At 34.3% G+C, this 12,483-nt stretch overlaps 1 protein-coding gene across 5 annotated transcripts in view; it reads right to left on the reverse strand.

Moving 5' to 3' along the window:
* The window catches only part of SDCCAG8 (SHH signaling and ciliogenesis regulator SDCCAG8), a 117,749-nt gene that overhangs the window by 86,631 nt on the left and 18,635 nt on the right, over positions 1–12,483 (reverse strand). For all 5 annotated transcript variants that reach the window (XM_087967159.1, XM_026669409.2, XM_026669408.2 and 2 more), the window contains 5 exons: positions 12,030–12,218; positions 10,621–10,759; positions 6,094–6,246; positions 4,079–4,213; positions 817–933 (listed from right to left, as the gene is read on the reverse strand). In XM_087967159.1, the coding sequence (XP_087823285.1) occupies positions 817–933; positions 4,079–4,213; positions 6,094–6,246; positions 10,621–10,759; positions 12,030–12,218 (733 nt within the window). The remainder of the gene's footprint in view (positions 1–816; positions 934–4,078; positions 4,214–6,093; positions 6,247–10,620; positions 10,760–12,029; positions 12,219–12,483) is intronic.

Genomic DNA, 12,483 nt, shown 5'->3' on the forward strand with positions numbered 1-12,483 from the left:
TACAGTAAGCAGCAAAATGCATGAATATTGTATGCTCTAATTTGTGTGATTTTAAAGTGCTTGCTACTGGACATAGCTGAACAATAAGGATCCAAAAAGACTGTTGGAGAAAAAGAAAGGTCATACACTTTGTAGTTTAATTCATTTCATAAATACAAAAGGTGTAAAAGAGCAATGGCTGTTTTAAATGGTAATAACATGATTATTTTGAAAATAAAGTAATTCAAACAATTAAATATTCCATTTTCTTTGTTAAATCGTATTTCCTTTTTGAGTGAATATCTTCTAGCTTCTTTTATGTACAGACATTACTCTTAATGCAGAGTTCCATAGGTTTCACTACAAATGTATATATATAGTTCAACTTTTTCATGTATAACTAATTTATTCCAATATTAATAACTTCCTTTGTATGAGACAGCAAATAAGAAAGTCTTGAAAATATCTAATATTAATCAGCAATTAATTGACTAGTTTAGAATTTTTAAAGTTTTTACTAACTTCAAAATAGAAAAATAAAATTCACTTAATGCTCTCAGATTGCAAAATGTTCAGGAATCAGTTGGATATATTGTGTTACTTTTTAAATACAACAAATGACTATAAGTGAATATCACAGACTAGAAACATACACATAGACAATGTCTGTTCATGCATGCGTGAAAAGGTAAGATTGGAGGGGAAAAATCTCTTATAAAATATTGTACTAGTACAAATAATAAATAGATTTCTTCTCAGAAGAACCCCGTCAAAATATTTATTAGGAAGGAAAAACTTATTTTTCTACAAATTGCTTGATAGAGTATTATCTCTTACCTGATCTTTAATTTCAAGTTCCCTTATTGTTTTTGTCCTATACTCCCTGTGCTCCTTTTCAGCTTCATCCTTCTTCATTTTGGTCTGATTCAATTCGTAACGTATTTCTCCACACACCTGTTAGATCAAATAGATAACATCCTGCAGTTTCAGGATTCCACAAAGTAATATTTGTTTAGAGGAGAACTTTTGATGCCCTCTAGTGACTATATTTATTATTTCATCATTTGCACTGAATTCTGTAAAGGTTTTTTTTATATGTTACTCCTATTTTTTAAAATAATTCCGTAGAGCAGGAGTGTCAAACTTGCGTCATCATGGCATTGTCACATGATGTATCGTGACTTTTTTTCCCTTCGCTAAACTGGGTGTGACCAGCGCATGACGCACCTGGCCCAGGGACTGTGAGTTTGACACCCCTGCTTTAGAGGGATGCTTACATAGCAAAGAGCTCCTTGACCCATTATTTTCTGTTAGTGGCCATACAGCCACCAATTGCATTCACCATTGCTGTTTAAGCCAAAATATATCCATCATCAATGAATTCCAGAAATGCAGAGAATATACAACAAGCATAATCCACAAGCAATGAGATTTACTTAATTATTCAGATCTACTTTTAGGAGTAATAGAGGGAAAGGGAGGAGAACATATTCCTATTTATGAGGCAACAGAATGATGTCCCACCACTATCTTGAAGGAATTTTATTGTAATGTTACTGGAAAAATATTATTGCTATTTCACGTTTTATCCCAAAATAACTGCAATTCCTTCCCGCACTTCTATCCTCAGCCCAACAAGAAAACAGTTTCTTCAAAGCATTCATTCAAAGCATTTTCTAGGAAAAGGTGATGGAATGGGGCACTTTTTGAAAACAAGGAGAATTCACAAATATTTCATACATCATCAAGCTAGAGAGACTAGAATTCTCATTTTTAATTCTGGAAACTTGTATACTTGTACCATATCGCTCTGAGGTGAGCAACTTCTTTTTCTCGGGGGACCTTCCTTTTTCAAAAAAGGTATCTAAGATTTGCAGGACTGTATGAAAATTATACAGTGACATTATTATTGATCAATAGGGCTGAAGTGTTATACTCTTGATTAATTAGGAGGCTCTAGGTGATTTACACAAAATTGTCATTTACTTAGCCTGTTTAATTAAAAAAAAAGGGCAAAAAACATATCATCCAAAATCACAATTTTGCTGCCAAATTTAGAAAAAATCATCTCAGATGATGAATTGTGCTTGAATCATATAGGATTGGTGCACATTGGCTATTTTTAGCTTACACTAGGGTTTATATTTTAAGGAAAGTGGAAATATTTTACTCAGACTAGTGTTTCTCAACATTGACAAGTTTAAGATAGGTGGACTTCAACTCCCAAAATTCTCAATCGTAGTGAGGATAGTCAATTGGAGAATTCACTTTTCCTCACAAAATTAGCACCTTTCATTATCAGGAAGTAGGAAGCTGTAATTAGAATGTATTAGGAGAGGAAGGCTACTCTTTAAAGGCCAAAATTTAAGGAGTGAAGTTTATCTCTAGTAAGAACTGTAAATCAAGAGAAAAAGTAAACATGCATCTTAATAATTATAATAATTATATATTATAAAATAATGAAAATGTTTAAAAACTGGGAACGCTAAGGAAGAGCCTCAAGGAGGAGTGTCCTCAGAAATCAACTCAGCCTATTGGGAGACAGACAGAAGGACCTCCCCTGCCTGGATGCTAGGAACAGCTCTCAGGAGAATGTTCCTACATTTTTAGCCTCCAAGTAAAAGTAACTTAAGAAATTTTCTGAAATATAACTTTTTACACTTGTTAATGCTAAGGCAAGTACAGGAATACAGTAAACTAAAAATATGCATTGCAATGTAGTACAGTCAACATTCTGCTTTGCTGTCAATCCAGGTTGTAATAATATACCAGAACCAACATTCAGATGAAGGGTCTATCAGGACAGGAACTCATCAAATTTGATGAGTTTGGAGAAATTTGGGGAACTCATCAAATTTGCAGACAACACCAAGCTGGCAGGAATAGCCAACACACCAGAAGATAGGTTTAAGATACAGAAGGATCTTGACAGTCTTGAACATTGGGTGTTATCTAACAAAATGAAATTAAATTGTGAAAAAAGTAAGTTCTACATTGAGGCAAGAAAAACAAAATGCACAGGTACAGAATATGTGGTACCTTGTTCAAAAATAGTAACTGTGAGAGGGATCCTGGAGTCCTAGTGGACAATCATTTAAATATGAGGCAACAGTATGCTGTAGCTGCCAAAAAAGCCAACGCAGTTCTAGGCTGCATAAACAGAGGGATAGAATCAAGATCACGTGAAATGTTAATACCACTTGATAATGCCTTGGTAAGGCCACACTTGGAATACTGCATCCAGTTTTGATCGCCATGATATAAAAAAGATGTTGAGACTCTAGAAAACGTTCTGAGAAGAGCAACCAAGATGATTAGGGGAATGGACGTTAAAATATATAAAGAACAGATGCTGAAATTGGGTATGTCCAGCTTAATGAAAAGAAGGACTGGGGTGACATGATAGCAGTATTCCAATATCTCAGGGGCTGCCACAAAGAGGAGGGAGTCAAGCTATTCTCCAAAGCACCAGAGGACAGGACAAGAAGCAATGGGTGGAAATTAATAAAGGAGAGAAGCAACCTACAACTAAAGAGAAATTTTCTGACAGTTAGAACAATTAATCAGTGGAACAACTTGCCTCCAGAAGTTGTGAATGCTCTAACATTGGAAGTTTTTAAGAAGAGATTGGATAACCATTTGTCTGAAATAGTATAGAGTTTCCTCCCTAAACAGGGGGTTGGACTAGAAGACCTCCAAGGTCTCTTCCAACTCTGTTATTCTATTCTATTACAGACTCTGACATAGGCTGAAAACTGATACTGACTTTGTTTCAGCAACCATTTTCTTGAAATTGAAGACTTTTGAAGATTCTTATTCAGTTACAGGCCACATAAAATACTGTAATGCTACTGTACTGACAATAAGTTTAGGTTTTTTGTTTTTGTTTGGCACTTATTTGCAAAGCCATTTATTGACTGTACTGTAAATCCTCTGCTGCTTCTCCTTTGTGCTAGCAAAGCTCAACTGTCCTCACTGCATCAGTTATTTATATTTGCCACAGTTCAAACAACTCTAAGCTGTTAGTTAAAGTTAATGTATACAGTTAAAATGGAATCTAGTGAAAACTGCCTCTTCTGCATTTTCAAAACCATTCTACCTTATTGATCTCCATTTCACGAGAAGCATGGTGGCTTTGAGCTTCTTCCAGCTGATTAGTTAGGGAGATCTTTTCCCTTGTAATCCTGTCAATCTGAGACTCCAGACCAGCAACATTTTGAGATAAAGACATTACCTGAAATAAAAGATAAAGACATTATCTGAAATAAAACGTTCAGGCAAAAGATTATGCAGGTATTTCCACTGGTGAGGAAAGATTGACTTTGATCCTAAAAGTAGGCAAACAAGGTTTCTTACTTTGTAATTTGTATATTCCTTCCATCAAATATCTCTAGGAGGCCTAAACTAGTGATAATTCAATCCTTTATTTAGTTATTTTTATTATTATTTTGTGGCTTGATATGATTAGGTCTGCCTGAGAAAAATTCTGATAAATTCATTAAAAACGAAATGGGAATCATTATTTTCTTGGAATTGTCAGAATTTTACCTGTTGTATAAATAACAAAATGAACATGCTGCAGGATATATCAAAATTTTAAATACTTTAAATATAAGAGTATTTAATGTAGAAATTATTATCTGTACTATAATGAAGATAAATAAATATTATAACACCAATAAAAAATAAAGACATGTTTTAACAACTTGAAATCAAATACTGGAACTACATTTAAAATAATGAACTTTTCAAAATGGCAAATACTTTACAACTCTATTACTTAAGGAATTTTTTAAAATTAAAAATACAGTAAATTAACTATAAATCAAAATGTTAAAAAAGTTTATAAACGCAATATGCTTACAAGTACAAGTATGTGCCATTTCCAGATTGCTTAGTACGTAAGATTTTTAGCTGCAAATTTAATAAAAAACACTTCTTTCGTATCATGGGTTAACAATAGATTGTTTTTTTAAAATTTTGCTATCTAATTATCTGTAATTTAGAGCTAATTAATAGAGACCAATGCTTGAATTCAATTTATAAATATTTGATGGGATTGCATGGTCCTTGCCCATCCGACTAAAAGGCTAAGAGCTAGTAGAAGCAAATCTTTTGAAATGGCAGTCAGAGATGGTAAAAGAGTGTTTTTGGGTTATATTTAGTATTGGTATATTAGGGTCCTGATGCCTGAATAAATATATTAGTATATTACTACTATTAATAATAATCATATTAATAAAATGTTTAAGGCTTAATCTTATCTTAACATCACATCTTTCTCTGACTCACTTGTTTCAGAGATAAAAATTATTACATTTTATATTAAATATCTTTATCCATCAACAATTATTACAACCACTGAGCCTAATGACACACTTGGATGAGAAGTGAAGCGTCTTCAAAGAAAAACAAGAAAGTCCAGTTGCCTCTTGAAAAAGCATAATTGGAACCTGGATGACTGAGAATCTCCATAGACAAATCTGGGAAGAGTTCTGAAATCACAATTTAAGTTATTTTCTTGCCTATTCAATTATCAAATTTCTAGACTTATTCCAATTTCAATTCCACTTGGCCGCTCATCATGGATTAGCAAATGAGCAGAATGACCAAGCCAATTCTTCTACCATAAAGCAAATTTTTTAAAAAAACTATTTTACATGAGTTTAAAGACATGTTACATCTATTTTATTCTTTCCCATTGTTTGTAAGTTTACTTGCCTCTTTGGCTATCTGTTCCCTATCATATTTTTAAATGTAAATCTGAAAAAAAAAATCCAAATTAATGAGTAAGGATTACATATTCCTTAAATTATAAAACAATAGCAGTAGGTAACTGTATATTCCACGCTTTATTTAAAACTTCCTTAAACCATTTCATAGAAACAAATTTGTATACAGGAAATATAGATACACTATAAGAATATTTTGGAGCTAAGTAAAAACTATAACATATAATCAAAAAGCTCAAGTGTTTAGAACAGTGTTTTTTCTGTTTTTTTAGAGTTGAAACATTGTTTCCAATAAGAATTCATAAATGTAATACCTATTAAAAACAACAGCCAGGTACCAAAATTGATTATGCTCCAAAATAATTAAAAGATAGGAAAATACCAGTGATGACAGGTTTTCTTTTTCTTTCTTCATTTCTTCACGAACTGCTTCTCGCTCTCCAGCTCTCTTATCTAGCTGAAGTGCTAATTCTTTTTCAAGACGATCTTTCTGTCTCTCCATTTCATTTTTAAGCTGTTCACATTGAACTAAAGCCTGTGGAAATGATGAAGACCACTCTAACAATTGTAGAACCAAATTATATATTCTTTTAATAGGCAAAAATTAAGATTGGGGGGGGGAAATGAAATAAAAAATTCATTTAAATTTAAGTATGTTCTCATTAATATATCAAGATGCATAATATATATAAAATTATAACTATACAAAATATTTTCAACATCCACAAAAAAATGTGCCACTGATAAATGAATGGTGAAGTAATAGATTAGTGCTACTTTCAAAGAACTTTAATTCAGGGATAATGCTGGATGTGTCTGTGCTAAATACCTATTAACATTTCACCATAAATATTCTGAATTTACATTTTGGAGTATATATCATATGATGAAAATGAATAAAGGTGCATATTTTTACCTACAGATATGAATGTACTTACTTTATCTCATCTTTTCACCATATTTTTCAAGCATATATTTTGTTCCAATCTGAGACCAAATTTACTAAATTACTCAATTTAAATGTTATTTTCTTATGTGATATTAGCATTTTAAATGAAATATTATTAGATAGGAAGTTATTTCTCGGGTCCTGTTTGAAAGATAATCAGCCTTAAAAGAAAGTAAATGTACTCTTGTTGTTTGACAGTAAAGTGTCTACAAAATACTGTTTTCATTAATCATTAATTTATCATTAAAGAGATCTTACAGCCATTATTTTTTCTATTTTGATTTTGCAAGACTTAATCTGTAAAAACATTTATAGTATTATTAATGTATTTTTTAGACTTTTATCCCAATTTTCAAAAGGTGACATACAAAGCATGCTTTTCTCCAATTTTCCCCTACAACAACAACAGCCCTGGGTGGTAAGCTAAGGTGACAGAGAAAAAATGTGCTGAGGTGATGACATTTCCTGAGATTGAAACAGAATCTTGGTTTCCTTAACCGCAGTCGAACACCTTATCAAGAATGCCACCCGTTTTCAGATTGTATAGCTTCAGTGCAAACCTTTTAAACCTACACGGCCATTCATTAGTTTTTCAACAATCACATTTTATTTTCTTTACTGATATTAAAACATGACATTTGATAGGTAAGTTGGCAAGTAACAAAATTGCCACCTTAAAAACATATATTTCTATATATTTTTGTTTGTATGTTTTTAACCCTCTTGTCTACAGATACTAATTGAATATAAATTATTTTAGTCCTAGTGATTACAGTTTACACAAGTATGCAGACTCAACTCTGAAAATGAAGAATACATGCACAAGCACTCTGCTTATATAGATGCAGTGCTTTCCCAAACAACTTTCTCTGCATGTGGCATATTCATCAATTCTTATTAAAGTGATAGGAATAAGAAATGTTATTATACAGTTTGATCCCTTACAAAAATAATGTTTGCTTCCAACACAAATTCCTTTCAACTAGATGCAATATACTAATTACACAGCAGATGGCACTAGTTACCAAGGTAATAAATCAATCTAAAGCAAGAGACCTCTAAAATAAGCTTTTTAACTTACATTAGAAAAGCTCTTCAATATTGTTTACATAGCACCATTTGCAGTGCAAGGTATGAAAAATTAAAAGTGTAACTCGCACTAAGTTCTTGAAACTGAGGAGAGAGAAAATTCATTTCTAAGTTAACAGGTCACCAGCAATAAAAAAAATACAGCTATTCCAACTTTCTCTTTCTGACAAACCATAAATAGGAGAGGGAGTAGGGGAAATGGTATCTGAGACCTAGCTCATGCTATTCAAATTAGCGGGTATTAGGCTGTATGAATACAGGTAAGTCTTTGACTTGTGACCACAATTGGGACCCAGATTTTCCATTACTTAAGTGACGTGTTCGTTAAGTGAGTCTGATTTTACAGCCTTTTTTGCCATAGTTGTTAAGCGAATCACTGCAGTCATTAAGTGAATCGTGCGGTCATTAAGCAAATCCAGCTTTTCCCATTGACTTTGTATATTGAAAGTTGGCTGGGAAAGTCACAAATGGTGATCACATGGCCCCAGCACCATCGTAAACACAGGCTGGTTGCCAAATTTTGATCGCGTGACTGTGGGATTGCTGTGACAGTCACTGTTGTTGACAGTTGTTTCAATGCCACTGTAATTTCAGATAGTTGCTAAATAATTTGTAAGTCGAGAATTCTTTTTTAAATACCTGGATTTGTCTTAAGTGGCTCCCAATCAGTTTTATTATGGACCCCAATTCCTTGTCCATTTTCTCCATGCCTTGCATGATTTCAACCATCTCAATCACATCTATACCTTTCACATATTTTCCAAGGCAAAGGCCCCTCTGATCAAGTTTGGTTGCCCTTTTCGGCAAGTTTTCTAGTTCTACTATTTAGTTTTTGAAGTGCAGCAACCAGAACCACGTGTCATACTTTAGATATGGTTAAACCACATACTTTCAGTGTGTTAAAATGTTTTTTATTAAAACAACAAGCCACTCAACTCCACAGTGACTTTTGGTTAAAAAGAACATCTATTCTAAAATCATAGAATATAGATGACCTGTCAGCCTTACCAGGTACACCAAAAAGAATAGATAAGCTAATTCTTTATAATGTATTATAAAGCTACACTACAAATCTTGCCAGTGAAAATACTAATCACCCAGTATCTCTTTTTCAGCCTAGGAAGCAAGAAGTGTCCCTACTTAGCCGCTTTCTCCACCCTGCCCAGAAAGAGAGATGATTTAAAGGAAAGCAATTTGGCCTGTTCCTGGGGGCGGGGGAGATGTTCCTGCACCCAAAATCTCACTTTGTTAGGAAATACATGCAGAAATTGTTTTAAAATTACTTATCCTATCAATTTTTTCTTTGCGCTTTTGAGCAAAGAATCTGGTCACAACCATTTTCTACCTGGGTTTTTCCCACAATTCATAAAGCTCTTCAGGTCTGTCTACCTATAGGTATAGGGAGCTACAGTAGAACCTCTGGTTATGACCATAATTCGTTCCATAACTTTGGACGCAACCTGATTTCCTTTAAACAAACACAGAGCAGTTAACTCCGAGGGGCTGAAAGTTTAAAGAAGCTGAACAAGGACATGAGAAAAAGGGTGTGGAGAGGAAAGGTTACGGTTGAGCATTTCTTAAAACCGAACCCTCATAATAGGCTGCCCCCCCTCAGTTACCTCCAGTTAAGTTTGCCTTCTGCATCTCATAAGGATCCCCACTGCCGCACCCGGCTGGTTTCCCCAATTTGCGCAGCCCCCGCCCATCTAACCCCGAAGGTCGTCTCGATCGCCTTTCCTATTCTTCTTTCCCCACCTCCTCACCAAAGAGGAAATACATCCCCCAAGATGCTTTGCAGGTTTCTCCCTGGGGTTCCAGATGCTGCTCTGGCTGCTGACAAGCAAAGGTAAGCCAAGAGGGTCTGAGGCAGCCAAGGCAGCAACAGTGGCTGTGAAGAAGCTCCCAGCCAGCCTTTTCTCCAAGCCCGACAAGTGAGAGGCGCAAGGCAGGAGCGAGTGAGTGAGCAAGAGAGCCAAAGCGGTGGTCGGCAGAAGGAGGTGGTGGGTGACCACCACCAGCAGCAGCAACTGAGCGGCAGCGCGAGCAAAGGGTCTGCTTTTCCTCCTGCCCTGCCTGCCCGCTTCTTCTCTTCTTCTTCTTCTTCTTCTTCTTCTTCTTCTTCTTCTTCTTCTTCTTCTTCTTCTTCTTCTTCTTCTTCTTCTTCTTCTTCTTCTTCTTCTTCTTCTTCTTCTTCTTCTTCTTCTTCTTCTTCTTCTTCTTCTTCTTCTTCCTTCCTTCTTCTTCTTCTTCTTCTTCTTCTTCTTCTTCTTCTTCTTCTTCATTGCCTTTTCCAGTAAACAACAGGAAAATTGGCACTTACAAAAGAAATGGCGCAGAAGGGGAAATCGGCTGCAGCTGTTTTTGATCACCACCCGAGTATGTGTTCGTGACCAGATTCAAAAATGTTCTGAATTTTTTGGTTGGAACCCAATTTGATTGCGGTCAGAAGCATTCGTGATCAGAGTTTCTAGTGTACGTCAGACCTATATAGTATACATACTATATACATATATACTACATACATACCTCTTTATCATGGTAAAAGATCATGGGTGAGGAATGAGAGCTGCATTTATGGATAGAGCATCTGAAACATTTATTTCAAAGTACTCTAATAATAGAAAGGAGTCTAGGTGGCAAAGTAATTTTTCTTTAGTACATGGACCGCTTAGTACTATTCATCAAACATCATCAAAGATATTAATGGATTAGGACAGAGTCTATTAAATATAGCATTCAAAGCCTAAAGTAGTCAAGCAAGATGTTTCTCAAAGGCACATAAACAAGACATTACTTTCAGCGTTCTTGCACATTGTAAATTGTAGATACAATTTCAGATACCTAAACTATTGTGTCTTTGCACAATTTTACCTTGGTTTTTTCCAAATTAGCTTCTTCAGTCATGTGTACTGCTTGTTTTACTTGTTCATAAGCGCTGCATTCCCTCTGTTGCATTTCATTTAAGTTTATTCTTATTGTAGAAAGTGCTGCCATTAACTCATCTCTCTCTCTTAAACAAAAAGAGAGAAGAAAAGATCAATATATTAGACAGGTAGGAGATACTTTAGAGAGATAAAGAGCAAGATCAACATTTAGTAACATTTATACGTTATTATATAGAAAGTGATCGGATTTGATTTATGATGATTAAGCTGTAAATTAGCAAGGATTCTACAAGTAGTAGTTTAGATTACAGATCAGGAGGGGATAGCCTCGGCATAACTGTCAATTCCTGCTGAAAGTAATATGGCTGAACTAATTTTCAGCTGCTTTTTCTATGGGACGATAGTTTAAAAATAGAGAAGAAACAAATGTATGCCTTAGAAAGTTGCTCCTCCCATGTCCATCAAAACCAATCAGAAAAAAACTGGTCAGAAAAAAATATAGCTCTATTATTTTCAGTGATTTTATAGCATGATCAGAAAGCTTCCTGTAAATCTGCAGAATTTCATAAGACTAAATAGCAGCACCAAAGTCCTCAAATATTGCCTAGAATAAGGAGGAATAAACAATACATTCAACACATTCTACCAGAATGTGTGCTTTAGGCTATTCTATGCATCTTATTTACATTGTGCCTGTTTGGATGTGGCTTCCTAGGACACGTATATTTGCTTTCATTTGTAATATATATATATATTGCAAATAAATTATCTGTACAGCTCTAATTATAGTCAATTACTTATCACTCTGACTTCAATTGTTAAATACGATGGTTAGAAAATAGAGAAAATGAAACTAGGACAGATTCTCATTCAGTTTGTAAAATCCTATTGTTTATTTCTGAATTACCTTTTTTGCAACCAATGATTTCCATTTTTTAAATCACACATACACATAAAGAGCACTTGTAAAGCATGGATTGGATAAATTAAATCTACAAAAAAGACAAACTGAATTATTTATATTTACTTAATAGCTCAATTCACTCTGTTGAGAATGTAGGTAGGTATTAAGTGTTTTTAGGTTCTTAGAAACTAGAAGAGCTGTATGAAAACTTCTTCTGTTAAAGGAAAATGGAAGCCATATGTGAAATGGAGCTAAGGGACTCATTAAAAACTATTCCACAATCAAATAAAACACTTGGTTAGGAGTCTATGGTGGGTGGCTGCTGAGCAAGAAAATACTCTAAGAGGAATAATGCTTTTGTAAAGCTTCCTTACATTGTAATGGGTCTTCATAGTCAATTGCACTAAAATTACTGATGTTCATGAAATTATTTGTTACAATTGTTATACTCTGTGTGTTTTTTTTAAATTCAGAACTATCCATCTGCTTACTTTGTTAGCCTTTCAATGGTTTGCATATGGACATTTGAATGAGTCTGGGAAAGAACCGCTTCATGCTGTGCACAATTTAAGCAAAGGCCACCAGGCCTATTAGAACTATTTGCTGCATTGATCAAATGCTGATGTTTTAATCTTCCGCTCAGCTCTTCACAGTTTTTTTGTGACTCTGATAACGCTTTTCTGCAACAATAACAACATAAAAGCATTATAAACAGCATACAAGGTCTAGTACAATAATGATTGGAAAGCAAATGGAACAACTTTTTTTCTTACTGCTTTAAACTCTCTAAAAGACCACACCTTTGTGCCACATTAAAGAACAACTAACTTATTACTACATAAACCTTTCATGGATCACAATCCACATCAGATGCATAAAATATTTCTTGAGTAAAGATTTCCCCAAGGCTGGGGAAAGGGAAAAAAGAATGGTGAAAGAAGAAAT

Source organism: Notechis scutatus, chromosome 1 (genome assembly GCF_049901735.1).
Source record: "Notechis scutatus isolate UNSWTSFEM ecotype Mainland chromosome 1, rNotScu1.2, whole genome shotgun sequence".
NCBI classification, from domain to species: Eukaryota; Metazoa; Chordata; class Lepidosauria; order Squamata; family Elapidae; genus Notechis; species Notechis scutatus.